General features: G+C 53.5%; 5 protein-coding genes across 12 annotated transcripts in view; 3 read left to right on the top strand and 2 right to left on the bottom strand.

Annotated features, from left to right (window-relative positions):
* The window catches only part of NSD3 (nuclear receptor binding SET domain protein 3), a 34,057-nt gene extending 28,647 nt beyond the window's left edge, over positions 1–5,410 (top strand). For all 5 annotated transcript variants that reach the window (XM_048927982.1, XM_048927986.1, XM_048927984.1 and 2 more), the window contains one exon: positions 361–5,410. In XM_048927982.1, the coding sequence (XP_048783939.1) occupies positions 361–602 (242 nt within the window). In that variant the 3' untranslated portion in view covers positions 603–5,410. The remainder of the gene's footprint in view (positions 1–360) is intronic.
* Positions 5,400–8,024, top strand: PLPP5 (phospholipid phosphatase 5). Its single transcript, XM_048927992.1, has 8 exons — positions 5,400–5,569; positions 5,644–5,752; positions 6,038–6,128; positions 6,392–6,455; positions 6,801–6,925; positions 7,030–7,200; positions 7,293–7,497; positions 7,605–8,024. Exons 1-7 carry the CDS (start codon positions 5,400–5,402, stop codon positions 7,460–7,462), a joined length of 900 nt encoding a protein of 299 aa, XP_048783949.1. The 3' UTR covers positions 7,463–7,497; positions 7,605–8,024.
* Positions 8,025–8,137: 113 nt separating this feature from the next.
* On the bottom strand, positions 8,138–16,640 carry DDHD2 (DDHD domain containing 2). Of its 4 annotated transcripts, none has more exons than XR_007373388.1 (18): positions 16,378–16,541; positions 16,050–16,246; positions 14,965–15,155; positions 14,166–14,255; positions 13,911–14,031; positions 13,476–13,565; positions 12,539–12,674; positions 12,095–12,303; positions 11,930–11,997; positions 11,713–11,832; positions 11,414–11,509; positions 11,209–11,292; positions 10,966–11,121; positions 10,792–10,894; positions 10,552–10,716; positions 10,305–10,467; positions 9,721–10,185; positions 8,138–8,742 (listed from the first exon to the last, which is right to left on the bottom strand). XR_007373388.1 is itself a non-coding variant. In XM_048927990.1 (18 exons), exons 2-17 carry the CDS (start codon positions 16,237–16,239, stop codon positions 10,095–10,097), a joined length of 2,073 nt encoding a protein of 690 aa, XP_048783947.1. In that variant the 5' UTR covers positions 16,240–16,246; positions 16,378–16,541; the 3' UTR covers positions 8,138–8,742; positions 10,068–10,094. The 4 variants fall into 4 exon arrangements, 3 of the variants coding, with proteins under 3 accessions (XP_048783947.1, XP_048783945.1, XP_048783948.1); XM_048927990.1 differs by having other exon boundaries at positions 10,068–10,185; XM_048927988.1 differs by having other exon boundaries at positions 8,138–9,859; positions 10,068–10,185.
* Positions 16,641–18,032: 1,392 nt separating this feature from the next.
* BAG4 (BAG cochaperone 4) lies at positions 18,033–21,188 on the bottom strand. The gene is made up of 5 exons (XM_048927993.1): positions 21,001–21,188; positions 20,827–20,919; positions 20,166–20,408; positions 19,621–19,845; positions 18,033–19,325 (listed from the first exon to the last, which is right to left on the bottom strand). Exons 1-5 carry the CDS (start codon positions 21,046–21,048, stop codon positions 18,822–18,824), a joined length of 1,113 nt encoding a protein of 370 aa, XP_048783950.1. The 5' UTR covers positions 21,049–21,188; the 3' UTR covers positions 18,033–18,821.
* A 21-nt stretch (positions 21,189–21,209) lies between these two features.
* LSM1 (LSM1 homolog, mRNA degradation associated) lies at positions 21,210–22,593 on the top strand. Its single transcript, XM_048927994.1, has 4 exons — positions 21,210–21,318; positions 21,428–21,496; positions 21,972–22,087; positions 22,155–22,593. The coding sequence occupies exons 1-4, from the start codon at positions 21,273–21,275 to the stop codon at positions 22,323–22,325; spliced, it is 402 nt and encodes a 133-aa protein (XP_048783951.1). The 5' UTR covers positions 21,210–21,272; the 3' UTR covers positions 22,326–22,593.
* The last annotated feature ends 306 nt before the right edge of the window (positions 22,594–22,899 follow it).

The raw sequence follows: 22,899 nt of genomic DNA on the forward strand, positions 1-22,899 counted from the left end.
TCTATCAGGTGGCAATGTGCCCTGTAACAGGAACCTGATGAGAGAGGAAGCATTGCAATGTTATTTAACTTGATGCTTCTGTTCCTTGGATCAATTTTCCTTTTCTTTTAGTTGAAGTACAGCCATCGTCTTGATATGCCAAGGTCACCACCCACAAATCATGTGGTAGATCATGTGTTATGTGCCTTTCTGTTGCAAGCATAGAAGCTTTCCTCAAAATTAGCCTGTTTGCTGGAGGAAGAAGTAAAGAGTGTCTTAACACCAAGAGCAACTCGAATTCGAGTTTTCAGTGTTTTCCTTTGTTTCTCATTGAAGCTCAGCCTCCTGTCTCTCTCTTCTCCCTTCCCCTTCTATCTTCAGGAAAGTGGGAATGTCCGTGGCATCAGTGTGACATCTGTAGCAATCCTGCAGTTTCGTTCTGTGAGTTCTGCCCTCATTCGTTCTGTAAGGATCACGAGAAAGGAGCCCTGGTGGCATCGGCACTGGACGGCCGTCTCTGCTGCTCCACACATGACCCCAAATCTCCCGTGGCACCCGAGTACTGGAACAAGATAAAATGCAAATTGGAACCTCAGAATCCCATAGAAGAAGCAAAGGAGTGAATTTTTGTTTAAAAACAAACAAAAACAACAAGGGAGGGGAAGAAGAGGAGGGGCAAATAGGAGATGAACTTGAAGAGACTGCTATGCCACATTCAGTCTGTATCATCGGCGCTGTCTTGTGTGAACTGGGAGTGGGACCACTTACCAAGCAGAAGCAGGCAGTGGTGTTTGTTTTTTATTGTTTGGTCTTTTACCCTTGAATGTGCTACAAGCAGCTCTTTCTGTTGGGAAACAAACGTCTCGGCCTTCTAAAGCAAACAGTAGACCTTCTGACAGTTGAAAAGAATACTCTGTTTAAAGATGTTCAAGTGTAGAAAACAAAGCATAGCAACATATTTATTTATTTAATTTTTCAAGGATGTTGAAGATCTGGTTTGGATCAGTCAGCGTGTCTTTAAAAACAAACAAAAAACAGCGAAGCCAACGTAACTCCTACGTCTAGTTTACAACAAGAACAAAACCCTCCCTGCGCTGTGTAACATTCAGGTATCGTGAAGACAAAAGTGGGTTTCAGACCAGGTGACTGAAATGCCTCCATTCCGTACTTAATTTTTAAAGGCAGGTTGTATATCATGTTTAACTTGTGAATATTGCTGTAAAGCTTTTCCTGTGAGAAATAATGTGTATGGCTCTTTGGGAGTGCTTGTAACACAAGTGCTGATGTCTTAAGAAGGAAGGAAGTAGTTGCTTGCTTGGAGAGCTGTAATTGGTGGTGTTTGCAGACAGGTGGAAATTCAGAAGGAGCTGAATTGCACACTGGTCATTTCTTTACTAGGAAAACCTTCCTAGTTAGGAGAGCTCCTGGCCTTGGTCGCACTGCAGCACACAGAACTGAGGTCAGCCTGCTGCCCTGGGAGCAACTGCCTCTGACTGCTTTTGGTGGAGGATTGTTCTGTGTGTGGATTTGTCACCTGCCAAGTTCTGCACTTGTTTGATGGCCATTATGTTATTGTGGATCTTTATTGCTTTCTTCTCAGACTCCCATTGGCTCCAGAGGAAATTCGAGTGCTTAAGGAATCCAACCCATCTTCATGTTTCTTTTGATTTGAACGTTCATGTTGTTAGTGAAAAAGATTTTCTGACTTCATAACGTTCACTGTTAACAGAGCTAAGAAAAGCAAGTTAGTCCCCTACAGCACTTCATCCATAAGAGTGTTTGCTGAGCCAGGTAACGGGATTCACAGCAGCCACCCTCAGCCTGGTGGGGTGTTTGTGTTCTGTATTTCCTTTGTTAATCTGCAGGGGAGCAGGCTGCTTCAGTGAGGTTCCTGAGTTGGCTTAGGTAGGCTCCTGCTCCAGATTTTCTTCTGCAAACCTATCCTATCCTGCAATCCTCAAGCAAGGAGCTTAGAGGGATTAGTTTCTCCAGGCTGAAGTTGGTCTTTGAATCTCCTCCCCTAGCCTGCAACCTTTCCAAGCGCTGCAGTCAGCGTGCTTTGGCTGTGTGCTGGTGCTGGCTTTTTGCTAATGGCTCTTGGAGGCAGCCCTGAGCAAAAGGAATTAATTTGAAGTGTTGCTGGCATCTGGCTAAATCGAGCCTTTGAATTAATTCTCAAGAACCCTGTCTCTGGGAAACTGCTGACGTAAACCTGCAGGAACGTGGTGACTTCTCAGCCTGAGAAAACAGGCGAGGAAGACACACATGGGATTGTGGCGCTTCTGCTTCTGGCTGCTGTCCTTCTCATTCTCAAACTTATGGATGGGAAGGGAAAAAAAAAAAACAAAAGTTTGTGCACTTGTGAAGGTACAAAATACACTACAGTCCCTCAAAGCAGCCGTGGTGCCCAGCAGCTGATCTGTCAGTGCACCTCTGAGCCTTCCTGCAGCCTGGGGGTGTCTGGGGGCGCAGCAGCGCCAGCGCTGCTGGGCTCAGCTGGTGGGAATATAAAGCACTTCTCGTGGTCCATGCTGCAGTGAATGTCTGAAACACTAATCTTGCTTGAAATATTTTTTACGAAAATATTTACGGAAAGGATTTTATTTTTCTGAGCGTTTTGTGTGATAAATGTCTCTTTTTAAGCTCTTACTGGGGGTGTTTCACCTCCTCAGCGATTCCAAACGCAGCCGTTGCTGCGGTGTCTGTAAGGCTTGATGTGTTTACTTTATTTTTATTTATTAGTCTTGGTAGTGTTGAAATGATTTTTCTCTTGGGAAGTCAGAGCATTCCAATGATTACAGATGTGCTGTAGTGTGAGTGCACCTCACTCTGTGTCCGTGCTGAGGTGTGCTGATGCCAGAAGCCTTCGCAGCTGTTGGAGATGGCAGTGAGCAGAACACAGCTGGTGAGCATCAACTGCCACGTGCAACCTGTTGCTGTGATGTTCTGCTATGCTGCATAGCACGGAATGTGAAGGTTTGCAAAAGGCTTTAAAAACTTCTGAAATGCTGTGAATTGGGGCCTGCTGCTACTCCTGTGCCATGCCACTTGATTCCGGGTTAACTTTTTTTCTCAAACTTCTTACAGGTGCTCCTTTTTTTCCACTAAAAAAAAAAGTAATAATGATAGCCAGCAGCTGGGCTTGGACTCAAAAGGGAAAGCAGGAAATTGGTTTGTAAGCTTGTGCAGCTCATGAACAAAAATCAGAACTGGATGTCACACTACTGGAGAGAAGGTGAATCTAAAATCTTAAAGGGTGATATGAGGAAGGATTCAGAATAGCTTGATAGTTGTGCTGAGTTTGTTCTGTATGCCACATGCAGAGCTTTAAAACACACCTTTTCAACCACATCTTGGTCAATGGAGGAGAAAGAGAGTGCAATTGCTTTGTACGAGGGGGGGAAAAGATGTGACAGATCTGTGTTGTGATTCAGTGGCATCAGCTGCCAGATCCCATCTGTGTGGTCTCAGGAGGGAGGGGAGCAGTGCTGGGCAGCAAAGGCCTGGAGGAAATCCCCAGAGCTGCTCCATTGAGCTGTGCAACCTCCTGTCCCTTAGCTGGGACGTGCAATCCTGCTTCTCCCTTACTTTTGTCTTATTTTTTGGAGGGAGTTGCTGTGCTTCAGGTGCACGGCCGACCCCGGATCTCTCTGTAGTGTGCAGCATCTGAGCTGCTCTGCTAAGTTAGCAGGACTTTGGTGTTTACTGGACTCTGTGCTCTGCAGTACGAACGCATGGGCGTTCTGCAGATCACAACCCAATGGTGCAATGGTCAATTACTGCAGTTTCCTGCACACGTGACGCAAGCATTAATTATTGTAGCTTTCAGAATTCATCAGACTTGTCCTGTCAATGGACTGTAAGGATCAAAGGCATTATTTGCAGCTCAGGAAGGATGGCATGATGATGATTTGTATGGGCAAATTCCCTTCTCTGGTCACCACCACGGTCTGAGAGAGTTACAATGAGGCTGGAATGTAGAATTTTGGCCTTTCTTCTAAAACCTTGTTATCTTTGTTTCAGGATAGAACGAGAGACACAATTACTAGATGTAATTAACAATGAGCATAGAATCTGTATATATGGAGACTTTACAGAACTATGGGGTGGGTGGGGAGGAGGGCGGGAGGGGACGTCCAGCGCTGGTACGAAGTGGTCACTTTAACATGAAACCTCTGCCTCATTGAATTCAGGGTTTAATGTACTTGAAGCTCTGCATTCCTTATACAGCTTATTATTTTTTTTTTAATTATTATTATTATTTTATTTATACATCCCTTGTTTTGTATACGGCATCGAAGATGTGTTCACCTCCCTGCTGTCAGCTCTGCTCCTGTGGCACTGGACTCTGCGGTGCCGCCTGAGCGGCGATGGCCATTTTGTGTTTGGTCTCAGCTTTTCCCCCCTTTCCCCCCCCGCCTTACCTTCGTGTAGCAAAATGGTTTGCACTTCTGATACACTCCTATCCTTTGGATGTATTCACAACCTTGTTCTAAGGAGGAAAAGAGAAGCTGTTTCCTGTCGTATCGCGTTGCTGAGCGGTGGATTCGGGTCCTTCTGCTCCAGCAAGGGGCTCTCACTGCTGGAGGAGGGGGGAACTGAGTGGAGATCTGAGCTTTGCACAGGAGATTAATGGGAATGGATGGGAATTAATCTCCTTTGCACAGGTAATTAATGTGAAAACAAAAGGGCGCACAGCGTGCGTGACTCCGTGCCGGCTGTGAGCTCTTGGTCCCTTCTCCAGGGTGAGGATGGGAGCCCTGCATCGCTGCTCTGTGTCCATTTGGTGCCACTTCTCCTTTCTCACAAAGTGAAGGCAATGGCAACGACTGCCTGCGGGGATCCTGGGCCTCACCGCCGACCTTCACAGCGTCGCCATTTCTGTCCGCTTTGTTCCTCCGTACCAAACTTTGTAGGTTCTGTGAGATGTTCTTTTAACGAAATCACTTTCAGTCTTTACCTGCAATGCATCAGCAGTCACTGAAGTCACTCTAGAGCTGGGAAGCCGACCCGGAGCTCCGGGTGCTGTTCTGGGGTGTTACTGTACCATGGTTGGTGTTTTGCCACATAGGCTTTGAGAAATACCATTTTTGGGGGTTGTGTCGTTCGGCCTACGTTCTCTTGCATAGTGTGAAGCCTGTAAAGCTCGGTTACCCTGTACATAGGTAGCTTATTGTCAGCCGGTTCTAGCGTACTTAGCCTTGCCTGTAATATTTTAGCTTCTTACTGAATGTGTGTGATGGTAGAACATATAATTTTTGTACATTATATTTACTGAGATGTTGCCTTTTTTATTTTACAAATACTTTGGAATTCAGATGTGTTTTTGCTTCCGTGAGGATTCATTTGGAAAGGTTTTTAAATGACATTCCACCGATTTGAACTTTTTGCTTGAGGTTGACTTCAATAAATCGTTCTGAATGTTCCAACACCGGCCGCCTCCCCCCTTTCTTCCGGGGCCGGGATTCGAACTCGCGGCGCCGCACTCTGACCCGGGGCGGGGCCACGCGGTGGGCGCCATGCGGCGGGCGGGCGCGGCTGGGCTGGCGGCGGAGGCGGCGGTGCGGGCGATGCTGGCGGCGGTTTGCGGGTGAGTGCCGGGCTGTGGGGTTCCGCTCCGCTCCCTGCCCCGCAGATGCCCGCAGCCCTCATTTCCCTCCGCAGGGTGATGGAGCTGCTGCCTCCCTTCCAACGCGTGGTGCAGCCCGAGGAGATGTGGCTCTATCGCAACCCCTACGTGGAAGCGGATCGCGTTCCCACGGCGCCGATGTTCGTAAGTGCCGCGGTTCCTGCGCTCGGTTTGCCTTCGTTTGTCAGCTGTTGCTTGAAAGCAAAGCTACGGGCACAAAGCCGTGCAGATGCCTGCAGTTCTCGTCTGAAGTCACTGCGAGCGCAGCGCTCTTGCAGCAGCACAGCCATTTTTTGTAGTTCTTTTAGCCCTTACCATCCGGAATCGCCCTTTGGGTTTGAACTGAGCTTACAAATACCCCTGAGAACTTCTCACCGTCGTGTTTTGGTTGCTCTGCTAACGCTGGGCCGTTTTTTCCCTTCGCTGCAGTTCATCGCGTTCCTGTCTCCGGTGCTGCTCATCATCCTTGCCCGCCTGTTCCTGGGAGCTGACCACGAGGACACACGGGAGGCGTGCCTGGGTGAGCAGCTCCTGGCCCCGCAGGGCTGCCTGGGGGGGTTGGGGGAGCCCGGGGGGGGGGGGGGGGGGGGTCTCGCAGGTGAGTCCTTGCCAGGACACAGACATTATGCTGGGGTGTTAAAGCTGAGCGATTCGGCTCCAACTTGTCCACGTGGACCTCAGTGCTGCACGGGATGTGCCTGGTGAGCAGTGAGGCATAGAACGTTGCACCAGCAGCTCAGGCAGCCTTTGTGGGGCTGATAGGAGCTCTCTGCTCTCTCCCAGCTGCCAGCCTTGCTCTTGTCCTCAACGGGGTCTTCACCAACAGCCTGAAGCTCGTGGTGGGCAGGTGAGGAGCTCCGGGCTGTGTGGGATGGGATGTGCAGTGTTGGAGGTAGGAGAGGAGGAGGAAGGGCTGGATGCTGGAATTTGGATGTGCTCAGCCTGAAACAAAAGGTTTTTTTGTAGTTGTAAAGATGTAGTATTAGAGCAATGCCGTTCTCCAGGCATCGTTTAGATGAGCACATGGAGGCCTGCACCGGGGTCGGGGTGACTGCATGCTGTGGTTGGGGTGGCAAAATGTCACCCTGGAAGACTGTGCAGTGGTGCATCCCAGGCTGGTGAGGAGACATTGAGGCTCCAAGCATCCCACAGAGTGTGGGGCAACCTGCTCTGCTCTGCTCCTCTGCCCCAGGCCACGGCCAGACTTCTTCTATCGCTGCTTCCCAGACGGACGAGTGAACACAGAGCTGACCTGCACGGGTGACCCCGGCCTGGTGGCTGAGGGACGTAAAAGCTTTCCCAGTGGGCATTCCTCGTGTAAGTTCTGGGTGCCCAGACAGCAATTTGTGGAGAGCAGGAGCCTGGGGAGAGGGCAGCGTGGCTTTGCTGTCACACACACCATTCTGTGACCTTCCTTTCAGTTGCCTTTGCTGGCCTCTCCTTCTGTGCCTTCTACCTGGCTGGGAAGCTGCACTGCTTTGCTCCTGGCCGGCGAGGCTCAGCGCTGCAGCTCTGTGCTTTCCTCCTCCCCCTGTTCATCGCCACGCTCATCGCCGTGTCCCGTACCTGTGACTACAAGCACCACTGGCAAGGTGGGTCAGCTGTGGTGCCCAAGGCTGGAGCAGCCTGCTGCTCTGGGGCTGCAAAGGTGGAGGAAGGTAACTTATCCTGGCTTTGCCTGCAGATGTGCTGGTTGGCTCGGCAATGGGCTTTGTGCTGGCGTACCTCTGCTACAGGCAGTACTACCCTCCTCTGATGGACTCCATGTGCCACAAACCATTTCTGTCTATATCTAAACAACTGCCAGCGCACCAAGAAAAGCCTGCAGCTTCCAGCTTTCACCTGGACGTTTAAGTGATGTCACTGTATTCTGCTGGCACTTCTGCACCGTGAGTATCAGGGCAGGGGAAGGCTGGTTGTGGCCCACAGGATGTGTCTGAGGTGGTAAGCTGTCCTGCTCAGTAGGTGTGTGGCTTCATTTCAATTAATTCTGTAGGTGTCCCTTCCTTTGGGAAGCGAGCTGAGCTTCAGCACGTGAGACTACAGGACAGCCCAGCTTCAGAAGGTCCTACACTGAAAACTGGAGAGATGTGATGTGCTGCGCCATGGCTGTGGGTGTTCCTGGGTCCACAGCAAAGCACAGTCAGGTCCCCTTCAGTGCAGCTGAGCTGCCTCATCCCTTCCCATGGGATGCGTGTGTTGAAGTGAAGGGCAGGACCTGTTGTGGCGCTGGGGTCAAATGCATCTCATCAGTCAGAGATGAACTAATTTGGAGTAATGAATGTAAGGCTGCAGCCTTTAACGTGGATGGAGTGGGTGAGACAGAAGATGCAACTAGCGTGATTGTTATTTGTGTTATTGTGCTGGCTCTTTTTTCTCCTTAATTTGGCAAATAAAGGAGTTTAATTTTTAATGAGCTGTGGTACCAAAAGCTTCCTTCAGTGGCTGGGCCTGGGTTCCATGTAAGTCGATGCACCTTGGTTTGTCTGCATGGGTTCTTAGGCAGGTCCTTATTTGCTTTTCTTTCCCCTTGCAGCTTTAACACAGTTGTAAGGAGGAATCTAAGCACAGCTTTCTGGCAGGACTGCTGTAGGTTAATGGTTTCTCAGGAGTCTCCACCATCCCTGGGAGCGTTCTGTGTCACATGTGTGTGTGCAAACTGCAAGGTGAGACCAGCAGAGTGAGAGATGTGTGCCTCTCAAGCTCAGGGAACAACAGTAACTGATGTGTCATCAGTTTGGGCCCCATCAGCCCCACGTGACCCTGCAGCCTCAGAAGAACTCACAGGCATTGCTTTTCTTTCCTTTCAAATTATGCAAACGTAAATTCTTCGACCCCCTCCTCTCCCTCTCCCCCGAATGCATCACAGTCATCTGTTTATTTGTTTTGGCTTTTACTGGAAAAGACATTAAATAACATTTAAAACATATTTAATCTTTTTTTTTTTTTTTTTAACAAAGTGCATAACTTAAAAAGCTGGTCATGAGTGTCCCATGTTAAGACTGTTCCTTTTCTTACTCCCATAGGAGGCGTTTAGCAATCGGTAACTCAGACTCTGGAGGAGCAGAATGTCTGCTTCTGCAGTCAAGTAAATGAACAGCTGCAGTTCCTTTGGGCTGGGAGGAGGTTGGAGGCTGCAAACAACACCTTTTGAATAGTGCAAATAACGAAATACAACAGAGGACAAACAAATGGATGCTATGGAAACAAGGCTTGTTACCCCATGCAGGGCAGAAGTCAGCAGGAGGGAGGTGGCTCCAAAGGCTGCAGTGACTTTAATGCCACTGAAACGTTTTCCCCCTGCCCGCTCTGAGGCTCCAGCTGCAGCCTGGCAGTGGTTTGGGTCACAGGGAACTGATCACCTGGGGCTCTCTGTTGCCCTTGGAGGAGAGCTAACACAAAACAGCAAGGTGTGGGCTGTGCTGCTTGCTGGACTGCTTGAATCTCTTCGGTGGAGTCACTGAGGCAGTGCTCAGACCCAACAGATCAGGGCTCTGCCTTCGCTGGCAGCATTTGCTGTACTTGCCAACAAAACCACTGGCTGGAGCCTGACGGGCATGAGATCCCTGTAGCCACTTTGAACCCAGCACTGCTGTGTGCTCCTGCAGAGCAGAGGAGGGCTGTCCCTACAGGGCCCAGTGCCTGGAGCAGCTGCTTTCCCCAATCCAGTTTGTATCTGGAGGTAAAGCTTTCCTGGGGTGCTGTGCACGTGGCCATGAGCAACAGTCCTTATCTGCACCTCCCAAAGGCTGCAGCACTACAGCCCAGTGCTACAGCAGGAGAGCAGTGCCTCATCCTTCTCCCATGAGAAGTCAGCATCTCCTTTGCTCAAGGCTGCTATTGCTCTCTCCATGCTGTGTGTTTAAGGCTTTTATTTCTCAAGGTCCCAAGCTAAGAGTATCCTTGCTAAGCCCACAGCTGGGTTCAGGCCCTTGTATCGCGTTTCCTCGCCCAAGCAGCTGTCTGCATCAGTACTGCAAAGCCTGTGATAACCTACAAGCTGGGCAGACAAGTTCAGGGCTGACAGCACGTGTTGCCACAGGGAGTCACAGTGTAAGTGCTGTGTGTGTGTTTGCAGAAGTGGATTTTGGTTGGTTGGTTTTTTTTCCTACCCAAAATGGAGGAAAACCATCTTTATCTCCAGGCAGCAGCAAGTACTGGGGAAGCAGCATGCGGGGCACGGCAGCAGAGGAGAGAGGAAGGCAGAGAAGAAATCTGAACTTTCCTGGTGAGTACTCAATTGAATTGTATCTAAGAAAGCAAAGGGAGAACACTGGAGTAAATCTTGTGTCTTGACGTGCTTTTGTGCACGATAAAAGAGGAAGGAAGCCCTGTGTGCTGAAAGGCCAAAGGAAAGCCCAACCAGCGCTGTAAATAAGGAACATTATTCCCTCAAATGGACTTTATATCGTCTGGGGTCTCCTAGGAAGGTTGGAAGTGTAGGCATAAGGTGACTTACAAGAAGTGACTGAACAGCACGGGGTGGTCATTGGCTTCCTGGCAAAGGCTGGTCCAGTGTAACACCTATTGTCTGGTAGATCTCCTTCAGAACCAGCAGAACGGTGTCCTCTGACTCCCTGGAGGTGGGGACACAGCCGTGAGCAGGCAATGCTTCTCCTCACCTTGGTGTTAAGAATGGCAGCGTTCTGCCTACAGCAGACACGAATCTGAAGCTTGACGACAGGCAGGAGCTTACCAGTAGCAGAGATGCCCTTGCAGTGCAAATAAATACTCATTAAAGCTCTCAATGGGCTTTTCCTGCAGCACGTAGTCGATGCGATTCCCCCCGTTCAGCTTCCCCACGTTAACGAGGGAGGGATCCTCCTTTGCTGGCGCCTGGGCCTCCTCTGGCTTTGGATCTGGAGGAAGGAACAGCAGTTTGTCTCAGCAGCAGCACACAGCAAAGCACTGCCTGGTGCTCCTCCAGCTTTGTGCTCACTGACCTGGCTGCTTCTCTGCGCTCGCCTCTGTCTCTGCCTCCCCCTCACTGCTTGTTCCTTCCACAGCTGCCAGTGGGGTGCGGGTGAAGGACTGCCAGGCCACCCGCAGGGACCCCAGCAGGTTGTTCTTCAGATCCACGCTCATACGCGTCAGCCCTTCTTTCAGCTCTGCAAAGGCAAGGGCTGCTCTCAGGCACGAGGCCGTGGCTTTGGGCTGGGGCGAGGGGTGGCCGTGCTCCTTACCGAGGTGCATCCTCTTCCTGCCTTTGTGGTGTGGGAGCAGCATGGGCTCAAATTCCAGATCTGGGACAATCATGGGCTCAATCCTGTATGCCACCGGGTCGAACTGTGGGGAGAGCAGTGAGCGTGGGCTGAGCGCTGTGCCTCGCACCGGAGGGCTGCAGCTCTTATACCTACGGGGTGGAAGATGTTGAAGAAGCCCTTGCAGGTGGGCAGGCTGTAATCCGGGTTGATTCTCTTCACCCCTCGCACTGTGAGGAACATCCCAATGGGAGACCCAAAGGCAAAGAAGATGGCGGGCTTGTAGAGCAGCTGAGGGTAGTTGGCAGAGACCTACAGAGAGAAGGGAGGGTTGGGTTTTTGTTTCATGAGACACGTTCTGTGCTGCTGTGGTCCCACTGCTCCCAGCTCAGCTGTTACCTGCCCCAGGCTGATGTCTGGGTATGGGCCATCCCTGCTGGCAGTGGTGCTGTGCTGCCTGGCAGCGCTGTGTTCTTTGGTGCCCTGCACAACACAGAGGAGCCCTGGTGAGGGCAGGTCCTGCAGGCTGCATGGGGACCCTGCACGAGTCTGAGCTGAGTGATGTGGCTGGGAAGGAGGAGACTGAGCCGTGCAGAAGCCATACCTGCATCTCCCTCCTGGAGCTGATGTAATGGAGGAGCTTCATTCGTGGTCCTAAGGGAATTCCCATTTCTTCAAGGTTTTTCTCTCCACACAGGAGCTAGAAAGTAAGCAGTGCAGATATCAGCATGCGCCGCTCTGCTCCTGTGCAGTCAGACCTTTGTTCTTTGTCCTTCTGCTCCTGCTGCGCTAAGAGACATTTTGTGTGCAGGTGATTCAGTACTGGGAAGATGCACCCAGGTGGGGAGGACTGGAAAGTAAAACAAAGAAACACAAAGACAGCAAAACAACGGAGCTGCTCACCAGCGCTTCCCCATCTATTTTCTCCTTCTCAAAAGCAGGGCAGTACTCAGACAGATCCAACTTCTGCAGGATTTCTTTTACTTCCTCAGCATCCCTGCTGCTTGAAGTTAACTTGGATCCCTGCAAATGAAGCCCACAGGGATTGTGCTTTTTTCTCTTGGTGCATTTCAGAACTTCTCTACCTTCCCCACTGCCATGCATGGGGCAGAGCTCATACCTCCCTGCTGTGCTCATCCTCGGGAGCAGCCTTCTGGTTCGTCAGGAGATCAAACAAAATGAGGGACCCTAAAACCCAGGACAGAGCATCACTGGTTCATTAGGGAAAAACCTGAGCATCAGGACAGTCCCTGCTCAACACGACAGGGACATCTGTGGGCCTTACCCAAGCTGTGACCTGCAATGGAAACCCCCCCTTTAAAGTCTGGGTTCCTCTGCAGGAAGAGGAGGTAGAGGCGGTTCATTTCCGAGGCCACCGTGTCCAGGATGGTCTGGCAATAAGTGGAGCTGTTGTAGAAGAAAGCATCCAGGATGGTGTCGTTGATGAAGTGACGCAGGCGGCTGATGCTGGGCAAAGTGATTCGCTCCAGATCCCTGTGGGGAGCAAAAAAAGAGGAGAGGAAACTGCAGTCAGAGGTGCCCTTGAGCCCTCCCACATCTCTAAGGCAAAACTTGAGTTCAGAGGAGGCCTGCTGCCATCCTGATATTGCAATCCTTCATTGGAGGCCAAAGCAGAGCGCCCAGGAGCCCAGTAGAGGAGTGTCAGAGCCCCTTCTTCCCAATGGCAGCCAAGAGAAGGCAGCAGCCTCCCAGGGCTGTGGGCACTCACACGTCCACACCGGTGGAGTGCAGGGAGCTGTGCCAATTGACAGGCAGGAATTCCACCCGGCCGATCTGCTGCTGCTCCTGTGCCTTCCTGAAGTGTGCTTGCAGCATGCTCAGGGAAACGCTCCTGAAGTCGTTGACTGGAAAAAAAAAAGGCATGAACTCTTAGCAAAGCAGCAGGGCTGCAGGGCAAGGCTTGTGCATCAACAACGCTTAATAAGATAAAAGAAAAGATCATTACCGGGGGAAATCCCAGCAGGGTCTTTAATCTGCTGCTGCCACCCTAAGACCTTGAATCTTTAACTACAAGCTCAAGGGAAGCTCCATGTCCTTACATGTGTGTTTACTGGATTCTGCTGCCCCATCTGTGACAAGCCTCCTGCCCTACGTGCAACGCTTTAAGATGGCACACGGGGCAAAAGCGCTCTTAGGAACGTAAAGGGAAGAACAAATGTTGTGAAGATGCCTATTTTACAAGGGGAAGCCTGAGGGAGAACAGATCACTCCGTTTTGAGAAGGGGGAGAGATTGATTTCCATCATTTTAATTGGGCAGCCGTGGAAACAGTTGTGCTAGATGAACGTATGGAAGAACAGACTGCATTCGAGCAGATGTAATCAGTTCCTGTGTCGTAGCTTAGCAGGTTTAGACAGCTGGAAAACCCACATCCAGTGTGAAAAAACCCCATTTTGGAGCAGCAGCAGAATGCAATGATGAAAAGCAGTTGCCCAAACCTTTCCAGACAGTGGGATTTCATGGCTTAGTGAGCATTGATTCACTCTCCCCACTGCAGTCAGCAAATCGGGCCATGCAGCCTGCCCAGCTGAGCGCCAGGATGCTTTGAATTGCGCTCTGACAGCGTTTCTCATTGTCCAAGGCTTTACCCTCAGCTCAAAGCAGCGTGTGGATGGGAGCAGCAGCCCTGCCTGGCTCCACACCTACCGCACTGCACGATGCTCCTGAAGCGGATGTCACAGGCCGGGCCGATGCCATGCACCACAAAAACCAGGTGGTCGATCTGCAGAGGTTCTCCTGTGGGTAGAAAGAGGTCAGAGCTCAGCCCTAGAGACCGAGGCTTGGAAAGGAACTGACCCAGTGACCCCACCTGCAGCTCTGACGGGCACCAGGTGGGGCAACATTCTGTTCTCTACTTCCCACACACTTTGGTTTGCATAAGTACTTTCCCAAGTGGAAAATGAAGGGGTTAGACAGGAAGACGTGCCTGTCCTCACTGCCAGGTTAGCTCACAGAGCTGGGTCACGGCTGCAGAGCAGGGAAAGGGCGAGCAGCAGGCAGCCACCAGCCTGCAGCTGAGAGCTGTGCTCCCTTCGTGCTTTGGATAACAGTAAGGGAGGCTCCAAGTTTACCCACGCTCACCGTTGGGGATCTCAGCGGCGATGTTCTCCACTCCTCTCTTCACAGTCCTTGGTCGCCCTTGTTCTGTAGGAGTTGAGCCCCAGTCGTCGGAGGTGGCAACGGGGTGGTAGTGAACCATCAGCTGTGAGCAAGGAGGGCTGATCACTGTGCTGCACTGGGTGCTGGAGCCAAGAGCATCACCGGGCTCCCAGGAAGGCTGGCAAGAGGCACTGATGGCCAAAGGCTGTCCCTGCCCGGCCACCAGGCTCTGCTCACCTTGGGGTTGTGCAAAATGATGACTTCTCTGCTTGGGGATTCCAACTTCTTCTTCCACTCGTCCAAGGTTACAGCAATCATGTACGCTTCCTGAGGAAGAGAACGTCCCCTCTGAGTCAGCTGAGGGTATTCCTATGAATATTCAACCACTTGAGAGCTTTCCCACCCATTTCAAGTGCTGCTTTGTGAAAGAGGCATAGAAATCATCCAGGCCCAAACTGGTGAGGCCGCAGGATTCTCTGTGTATCGCCTGCTGAAGTTTCCAAAAAGCCACTGTTGTGAATAGAAGCAGAAAGCTTCCCCACCAGAGCCATGTATTTTCATACATTAGAATACAGATGACTGTAATCACAGCAGAAAAAGCCCCCAGCCTTTACAGCAGGGACCAGCAAGCATTCTGTGGGTCCCTGCAGCAGGAAGAACTGTTTCTTGCATTTACAAAGCTGTGAGCAGAGCGAGGGTGGCTGTGCTACGACAGCAAGAACCGAATTGTGGTACCAGGCAGGGTCAGGGGGAAACACAGAACAAAGACAGCGGGGAGAGGCTGCAGGATGGGCCAGAGCTGCATGGCTGGCAAAGAACAACCAGGCATTGAACAGAACGCTCTGGGAATGGGGAGGAAAGGGAAGCAGAGGAGTATTTAGTTATGTTAATCAGCCGTGAAAACGCCAAAGCCTCTTGTGAGTTCGTGTCCTCAGGTGCAACAGCAGCGCAGATGGAGTTTGGGATGTCAGGGCAGCATTTGGCAGGGAGAAGCAGAGCTTGTTGGTGAGCTGTGTGCTCCTGGGGTGTTTTTTACCTCCAGTTCCTGGCTGAAGCTCTCCGAGTAGGGGACGTATTTGTTGTCCTTGTCCCCTTTGTAGAACCAGGTGCAGCGGCGCACCTCAGACACCTCCTCCTCCCAGAACACTGCCAGGCGCTGCCTCTGCTTCAGGTGCACGTCGTACCTCCCGCCCGACGTCGGCACCACCACATCTCCTTTATCCTTCCCTGAAGACCACAATGAATTGTATGAGGGCCAAGAAGTTGAGCTGTGTGCTGAACCAGAAACAGGAGACTGCAGCAGCTCTGTGGGTTCACACCATGAAAGAGCAGCAGCAGCAGCAACCACCAGTGCTGCCCTTACAGCCTGCAGGGAGATGCCCAAACATCCCCAGGGCAGCAGGTGAGAGGAAAGCACTCAGCTGTAAGCAGCCACCTCCCTTCCAGCTTTGGGCACAGCCTTTCAGGGGCTCTCCCTGCCTGGGCTGAAGTGGCAACGTGTGAAATCGTGGCCCTGGGATCCTGGAGGGCTGCAGATCTCCGTGTTCAAAGCGTTCCCCTCCAGAACCCAGAGCTCTGCTCAGATCCCAGCACAGCCCCCACTGCCCGTGCTGTGAAGCAGCAGTGTCTCCTCGGACAGATCTCCCCACTGCCATTTCTGCCCTCCTGCTCATGTTTTTGTCCCCCCTTTCAAAGGTGCTTCACAACACAACGATGTATAATTAACAGCACGTGCCAAATTAATGAGGCCGGACCTTACATTCCCTCCTCCATCCTCACTGTCCGTTCACTTACAGCTCCAGCACTGGATGCGCTGCCACCAAACACAAGTCTCAATTACAAATTCCAAAGGGGGAATGTGGCAACCCAGGCAGGAGCTGTGGGCTTTCCCCGTGCATCACCACCCTGCTTCCCTCGGGCACGCACCTGATGCTTCCCATCGACCTCACCAGGCCGGTTCCCCATCACGCATGCAGGGGATGAGGTGTTTACAGCAGAAAGCTATCGAAGCACAGCCCTGACAGCTGAAGGCAATGGCTGCAGCACCGTCACCGTGTCGGATCGCATTGGCTGCACTCAGGCTGCGATGGAGGCAGCCGGGGCTGCGGACGGCTCCCTTACCTGCACCGTGAGCCTCTTCCAGCCGCTCCGAGTCCTGAACGCTGAACGGCAGCCACCGTTCCCTCCCGCCGGTCACCTTGCAGTAAAACCAATGCGGAGCGACCGCTTCGTACCCATTCCCCGCGTCCCACTCCGCAGCTTCGGCAGCGATCCGCGAGGACACCGTCGGATTTTGCTCCTGAGCAGACATGACGCTCCTGGACAAAAGGAAAGGACGGACAGATGGACGGAGCCGCGGATCTCTACGCCCACCCTCACGCACTCCGCAACGGGAGGCCGCACTCCGCTTCCCCACCGCGTTTCCCTCCGCTCCCGCGGACGGACGCACCGACGTTGGCCGTTCACGCACGTCGGGTGCGTCCGCCGCTCCCGCACCGCGCGGCTCCCCGGCCCGAGCGGCGGCACGGCGCTGCTTCCCGGCCCCGCTCCCAGCCCGGCTCCTCGCTCCGCTCCGTTCTCCGCCCGCTCGGGGCGGCGCTTCCCCTCCCCGCCCCCGGCGCTGCCTCCGTTCCGCGTTGCGCCTGCTCGTGGGGCCGGGCGGGGATCGGGGCGGTGCACCCCGCACACGCGTGGATACGGCGGCCGTTTCACCCCGCGGGGGCCGCGATAACGCCTCGCCCGATTGCGAGACCGGCGTTAATTAAAGGCCGGCGTTAATTAATTACAGCCCTGAGCCGGATGCGCGACCGCGGTTCGGGGCTGCGGTCACTGCGGGGTTCTCCCGCGGCCGGGGACGCCGCCGTGCCCGTCGTGCTTTTTGAGCAGCTTACCATCACTCCCTTCCCCACCCTCAGCCAACCCTTCCCGCAGCGGAGGCTCAGCGCCGGAAGAGGAAGCATTGCAAAGGAATTCGTTACCTGGATGAGTTTGACACTAAAACGCCCCAAAAGAGCCCCCCGTACCCCCCAGTACCGTGTACAAACGGCACAGCTTTTCCTACCATCAGGTATCAGATACCCTTCCTACCACATCGCTGCAATAGGAAACCTTTGCTCCGACCCACGGAGCGCTGCCGACGCGGCAGTTTGTGCGCAGCTCTTCTGCTCTGCCTGCCCGCATTGCGGTGTCACCGCTCCAAGGTAACCGGGGCTGCTCCACGTGTCTCCCTGCACGGCTAGAACCCACCGACCTCTTTATCTGACAGCGAGCCTTGGAGCAAAGAGGGTGCAAGGAGATGATGTGGGTTTGTTCCCAGTGTGATCCCGGCTGCTGGAAATGAAACAAATGTCAGAAAATAGTTTCAACCAGCTCCTCAGATTCTAAAGCCACCAAATCTTCTGCCTTCACAGCCCTGGAAGCAGGGACTGCCCGTGGAAGCAGCAGCACTGTCAGCCCCTGGTGGCATTTGGACCTGGTGATGCTCACACAACAGACAACAGGGGATGCTGCAGGGCCGACTGCAGCCATCTCACATCTGCTCCCCTTGGCTGCAGCGTGACTCACACGGACCAGCTTTTGCAACAGCAAATTCCAGTCCTCGTTGAGATCCTACCCAAAAGGAATGAGCAGCTTTGTGCCAACAGCTGTGCTGGTCTGATAGAAAACAAGCAGGGTAACGGAGGAAGAAATTGGCTTTGGTAATTCCTTGGCAATTCCAGCTCCTTCCCACCCCCCAGGGATGCCTCAGTGTGCGTCTGACTGCTGCCTGTGACCTCAGCCACATCCAAAGAGCTGCAAAGGTCAATCCATGCGTGCTCTCCATCACTGCCCTGCAGGCTGCCCTGAGGGTGGCAGCCAAGAGCAAATCCCTAAACAGCAGCCAGCAGTCCTGGAGTGGGGCTGCAGCACTCAGAGCCCCCCAGCAGCACCCAACGAGGGCTCCATGTGCCACATTCATCCCTAAACTCCACCTATTGCTGCAGCCTGGCTGGGCTCTGCCTGCAGGGCAGCTCTAAGCTGAGCAAACTGCACAAAACTTCCCCTTAAAAGAAGAAGGAAAAAACAAAACGAAACGAGGAGACTTTGAGAAACTTAATTACAAAATAACATTTAAAAGTCATCAGGGTTTATTATCTCATTACACACAGCAGTGATTCGCTTAACGTGTTGTAACCAGAAGATTAACAGTAGGCGTTAATTAAAAAGTGGATTCGACCCACGCGACCTGAAAAGCATTTCTGCACCTCCCATTGACCAGGGCTGCGCTGCTGCATGGCTCTGCCTGCACCTCTCTTTTTTCCAGGTGAAGAATTCACAGTTCCAGGCTGTGTTCCCACATCCACGTGGCATCACAGGACAGCTTCACACCAGCTGCTGTCTGCAGCACATCACCATCATCAGCAGAGCTACAGGAACGCACTGGAAACAAAAAGAACCCTGGGGTGACACACAGCAGCGAGGGATCTGAGGCTGAAAGCAGTGATGGACAACCAAGAGCCTTCATTTACGGCTGCACGGTGACCAATGTGACGAGTGCTGCAGTACCGTGGATTGGGCCTGGTTTGGGGAACTTTGTGCAGTGAATTTTCTTCTTGCTGAGTGAAGGATGCAGACCTCCAGAGAGCCCCACAATGCTGAGCACCTCAGGTTGGTGCTGCTTCTTCACATCCCAGAACAAACAACTCAGTTTGCTGCTTTCATCCTCCCTTAATTGGTCCACTGCCGAGCTGTTGGTTGGGGCTGGGCTTTCCTGTGGGTTTGGGTTGGTTGTTTTCTTCTTTTCAATCAGGACTTATTGCTTTTTCATTGTCAGTAGTGCTTAGCAGAAAGAGCTGAGATGTGGGAAAACTCTTTGGAACCTCCACAACAGGCTGTGTTGTGGCTGATATGCTTTCACAATCCCTTCCTTTCCAGCTTTTCCAGTATGGCCTGAATTCTGTGGACAGCTTCCTTCCTGGCCTGCCGGACGCCGTCCTGCCCACCAGTCTCAATGGAATCCAGTTCTAACAGCAGCTTGGTCAGCATCTCCTCCAGAAGCCGGTAGGATTTATCTGTCTTTTTTCCTACAAATTCATCCACCTCTTGTTCCAGTTGTTCAGCCTGCTCTGTGACGTGTAGGATTCTCTGAATCTCTGGCTGGATGGCTGCAGAATTCATTGAAGTGTGGTTGCCAGCTTTGCAGCCTGCCTCCTGGTTTCCAACCAACTGCCTCCGAGTTGTGCTGTTGTACATTTGAGGCTGTGCGCTGTACTGCACCTTGGGGTTGGATGGAGAGGACTTGGCGTTGAGCAGAGTGGGTGGTTTGTGGTCATTCACTGTCCCAGAGTGCTGGTGATTGCCCTCAGAATAGTAGCTGTGTTGGTTTGCAATTTGCTCTGGTTTGTCGTAAGCAGATTCCTACAATCAGAGGAGAAAAAAACCCAAAATCTGCGTTACAGAGGCTTTAGATGAGATCCACCCCACTTCAAGACCTGCCCCTCAAGGTCTGCTATCAGTGCTTTCTGGAATTACAGTCCTGACATTTTGCTGGCAGTACTCAGAACTGCTGCTTTGTTTCTGCCTCCTGGGAGCCGACTCTGCTTGTAGAAAGGAGCACTGAGGAGCTGCGTGAGTGTTTTGGGAAAGGCAGCACGATCTGAGCTCTGGTTGCAACCAAAACCTGTGTGTCAGAACCATCAGAGCATCACTGTACCTTTGAGTCCCACGCAGGAGGATGAGATGCAGCCCCACTGCCGGTCCAGGGCGGTTGTGATTCGGTGAGGAATGGGTTCCCATGTGCTGGAGCTGTGGGCCATGCATACTGTGGCTGCACCCCATAGGTGGGGGGAGCCCAAGCCTCCTCCTGTGCCCTGGGCTGTGGGTTGGCCCCGGGGCTGTGGTCTCCATACGGATATTGTGGAACAGGCATCCCTGGGGTCTGCGGGGAGAAGGGGGACAGGCATTAATCCCAAGTCACTCCCAGCACCACTGTTCTGTGCCACACAGCTCTGGGAAGAACCCCAGCACTGGGATTGCTGTCTGCTTTCTGTTCTACAGCCCACGACCTCAGAGCTCCCTGCAGAAAGGGACAAGTCCAAGTTTTTACTCAGACTTTTTACGCAGAGCGAACCGATGGGGTTTAGAAACCATTTGGACCCCACAGAGGTGTGCACTGCAGGTTCTTCCTCTGTGGGGCAGCACGGGAGCTGTGCCATGCAAACCCCAAATGCTGCACAGTGGTGTCTCATGGTGTCTCACCTGAGGTGGGGAGTATCCAGCAGGCTGCTGCCTGCGCTGTGAGCAGCCCTCTGCAGGGCAGTCCTGTGTTCCACAGCCCCACGGAGGGGCAGGAGGGGGGGGTCGGTACGGGGCTGTGCTGTCAGTGCTGTAGGATGGCCCCGAGCAGCTGTAGGTTCGTGTCTGTGGCAGTGCTGTGTAATGCGGAGCGGCCGGAGGGTACGGGGCAGTGTAGGATCCGTTGGTGTAGGGAGAATCCATGCCCTGGGAAGGAGAAAAGGGAGAAAACGGAGGGAAAACGTGTTGGGATGCACGTTAGGAGGTTTAGTTGGGTTCTGTCAGTCCCTGTGTGGCTGATGGGGGGGAGAAACAGCCCAGGAAAGTTCATGTCCTTTTCCAAGCTACAAACGACGCGAGGAGGTGAGATTTTCCAACCCTCAAACCCGAGCTGCAGGGATTCCAGCGCCGAGCTGCAGCCACCGCATGAAATCCCACCGCATGAAATCGGGGCGCTGAAACGTTTGTATGAAGGGAGACTGCATCGCAAGCGGCGGGGTTTTATGGCACAGCAGCCTTCGACGCGCATCCCACGGCATGGAAACAACGCGCAGCTCGGTTCGGGACGGAGCAGAACGGGAGGGAAGTGGAGCTGCACCCGCAACCCCCCGCCCCGCGTACCGACCTGCCGCTCCTGCGCGTCCGCTCCGCCGGGAAAACGCCCGAAGCCGAACGCTCGGGGCTGCGCGGGGTTCCAATAGCCGGGACCCGGCGGCTCCTGTAGGGAAAACGCCGTTACGCGGTGCGCTCAACCCGAGCAGCGGTGTAACGGGCCGTGCTCGGCTCCACCCGTCCTTACCTGCCCGCCTGCCGGGCCCCAGGGCGCGGTACGGCCGCGGGGCTCCATGTCTGCCTCCCGGCACGGCCGAGGCAGCCCCGCAGCGCGACGAATGGATGGAAAGCCCCCAAGAAGCGACCAATAGGATGCGAGGACCCCGGGGCTCAACCAATGGGAGGCCGTTCTGCGCGCACTACCGGCGCTGTTTTTAAAGGGGCAGAGCACTTTTCAGCGCCGCCTTTATCCGCCCGGTGCGGGGCGGTTCCGCGGTGCGCGGCGGCGCTTCCGCCACCATGAACTACATGCCGGGTACGGCCAGCCTCATCCAGGACATCGACAGTGAGTGCGACCGCGGTTCCGTTGTACTGCAGGGAGCGAAGGGTAAAACCGTCGGGGGCGCGGTTTTACCGTTCGTTCCCTGGGTTGATCCCTTCCCCGTTTCCCGCAGAGAAACACCTGGTCCTGCTGAGGGACGGTCGGACGCTGATCGGCTTCCTACGCAGCATCGATCAGTTCGGTACGTTGCGGGAGGGGGGGAGGGGAGCAACACCGGGAGCGGAGCTCTGATGGAACCCACGTGGCCGTGCATAGCGATAGGAGCGCAGTTTACGATCCCCCTCCATCCCATGTTATGATCTCACCTCGGGGCGGCACCGTCTGAGCACAACCTCCCCCCTCAGTGCATGGGGACAGCACTTGTGCCTACGGCTGAGCCCCTCAATCTTTGCCCCGCACCCCACAGCACCGGGGATGCCTTCATCAGCCCTGGGTTGGGGCTGTTCTGGGGTCCCGTTTTGGGGCTGGAAGGGCTGCAGGCTTTGGGGATGGTGGGGTTTAGAGGATGCTCAACATATGGGGTGCGTGGTCATGCAGTCCAAGAGCTGCTCCCCATGCTTTGGGCCGTGGTTTGATTCAGGTGAGGTGTTCTGTTTGGTGAAAAAGCAGTTAAAAATAGGATGTGGCTTTTCTTTGTTTTTTTTTAATTGCCACAGCAAATCTGGTGCTGCATCAAACCGTGGAGCGCATTCACGTGGGCAAGAAGTATGGAGACATCCCTCGAGGGATCTTTGTCGTGAGAGGAGAGAACGTGGTGCTGCTGGGGGAGATCGTGAGTGAGCCCCGTGCCCTGCAGCCCCACAGCCTGCAGCTCTGCTAACACAACTCCTTGCTTGCAGGACCTGGAAAAAGAGAGCGACACGCTGCTGCAGCAGGTATCCATCGAGGAGATCCTGGAGGAGCAGCGAGTGGAGCTGCAGGCCAAGCAGGAATCAGAGAAGCTGAAGGTGCAGGCGTTGAAGGAACGTGGCCTGGTGGTGCCCAGGGCTGACACGTTGGATGAGTACTGATGGGATGGGAACGGCTGCCCACGGAACTCAGCTCTGTGCTGCGTGGTGCAGGCACTGAAATCGTGGTTTCTGTTCCTCCTTGAGGAAAAGGAGGAGAGATGACATCGGGGCACCCTCGGAGGTAACCGGACGCTCCGGGGTGCGTGGCAGTTTCTGTTCAGAGATGAACACCTCTGTTCTTTTTTTGGTTTGTGTCTTCTGGCTCCTGGCGTGGAGCTGAGTGAGAGCTTCCCTTCACCTGTAAATAAATCCCTGACCTCAGCAGCAACAGCTTTGCCTGTGTTTGGGGTGTTGCTCTGTGTGATGCCGGGCACAGCGGGACTCTCCAGGACACAGTGAGGTCCCTGTGGGACAGCTCAGGTGCTGTGCCTCCTCCACTGTTCACCCAGGTGCAGCTGTTTGCCTACAGCTGTGCCCACTAATTAGCTAATTACCTGCTGAATTGCTCCCAAACAGCAGAGCTGCCTCACCTGGCTGTTCCTGCTGCCCCCCTCATCCTCCTGCAGCACCTCCAAACTTGAGGGAGGACCACGTGTGTGGCTCAGACAAGCAGGAGCTGAACTGGGTGCTGTGG

Source organism: Lagopus muta, chromosome 27, assembly GCF_023343835.1.
Source record: "Lagopus muta isolate bLagMut1 chromosome 27, bLagMut1 primary, whole genome shotgun sequence".
NCBI lineage: Eukaryota > Metazoa > Chordata > Aves > Galliformes > Phasianidae > Lagopus > Lagopus muta.

Excerpts from the sequence above, each read along its gene's own strand:
- PLPP5 (XM_048927992.1), top strand. The coding sequence starts at position 5,400 with ATGTTCCAACACCGGCCGCCTCCCCCCTTTCTTCCGGGGCCGGGATTC. Across the intron at positions 5,570-5,643 it reads ATGCTGGCGGCGGTTTGCGG|GGTGATGGAGCTGCTGCCTC; the intron begins GTGAGTGCCGGG and ends TTCCCTCCGCAG. Across the intron at positions 7,201-7,292 it reads CTACAAGCACCACTGGCAAG|ATGTGCTGGTTGGCTCGGCA; the intron begins GTGGGTCAGCTG and ends CTTTGCCTGCAG.
- DDHD2 (XM_048927991.1), bottom strand. The coding sequence starts at position 16,239 with ATGTCTGCTCAGGAGCAAAATCCGACGGTGTCCTCGCGGATCGCTGCC. Across the intron at positions 12,675-13,475 it reads CAGGAGCATCGTGCAGTGCG|TCAACGACTTCAGGAGCGTT; the intron begins GTAGGTGTGGAG and ends TTTTTTTTCCAG. Across the intron at positions 11,833-11,929 it reads AGGATGAGCACAGCAGGGAG|GGATCCAAGTTAACTTCAAG; the intron begins GTATGAGCTCTG and ends CTTCATTTGCAG.
- BAG4 (XM_048927993.1), bottom strand. The coding sequence starts at position 21,048 with ATGGAGCCCCGCGGCCGTACCGCGCCCTGGGGCCCGGCAGGCGGGCAG. Across the intron at positions 20,920-21,000 it reads GGGGCCCGGCAGGCGGGCAG|GAGCCGCCGGGTCCCGGCTA; the intron begins GTAAGGACGGGT and ends TTTTCCCTACAG. Across the intron at positions 20,409-20,826 it reads CGGACGCGCAGGAGCGGCAG|GGCATGGATTCTCCCTACAC; the intron begins GTCGGTACGCGG and ends TCTCCTTCCCAG.
- LSM1 (XM_048927994.1), top strand. The coding sequence starts at position 21,273 with ATGAACTACATGCCGGGTACGGCCAGCCTCATCCAGGACATCGACA. Across the intron at positions 21,497-21,971 it reads ACGCAGCATCGATCAGTTCG|CAAATCTGGTGCTGCATCAA; the intron begins GTACGTTGCGGG and ends TAATTGCCACAG. Across the intron at positions 22,088-22,154 it reads TGGTGCTGCTGGGGGAGATC|GACCTGGAAAAAGAGAGCGA; the intron begins GTGAGTGAGCCC and ends CCTTGCTTGCAG.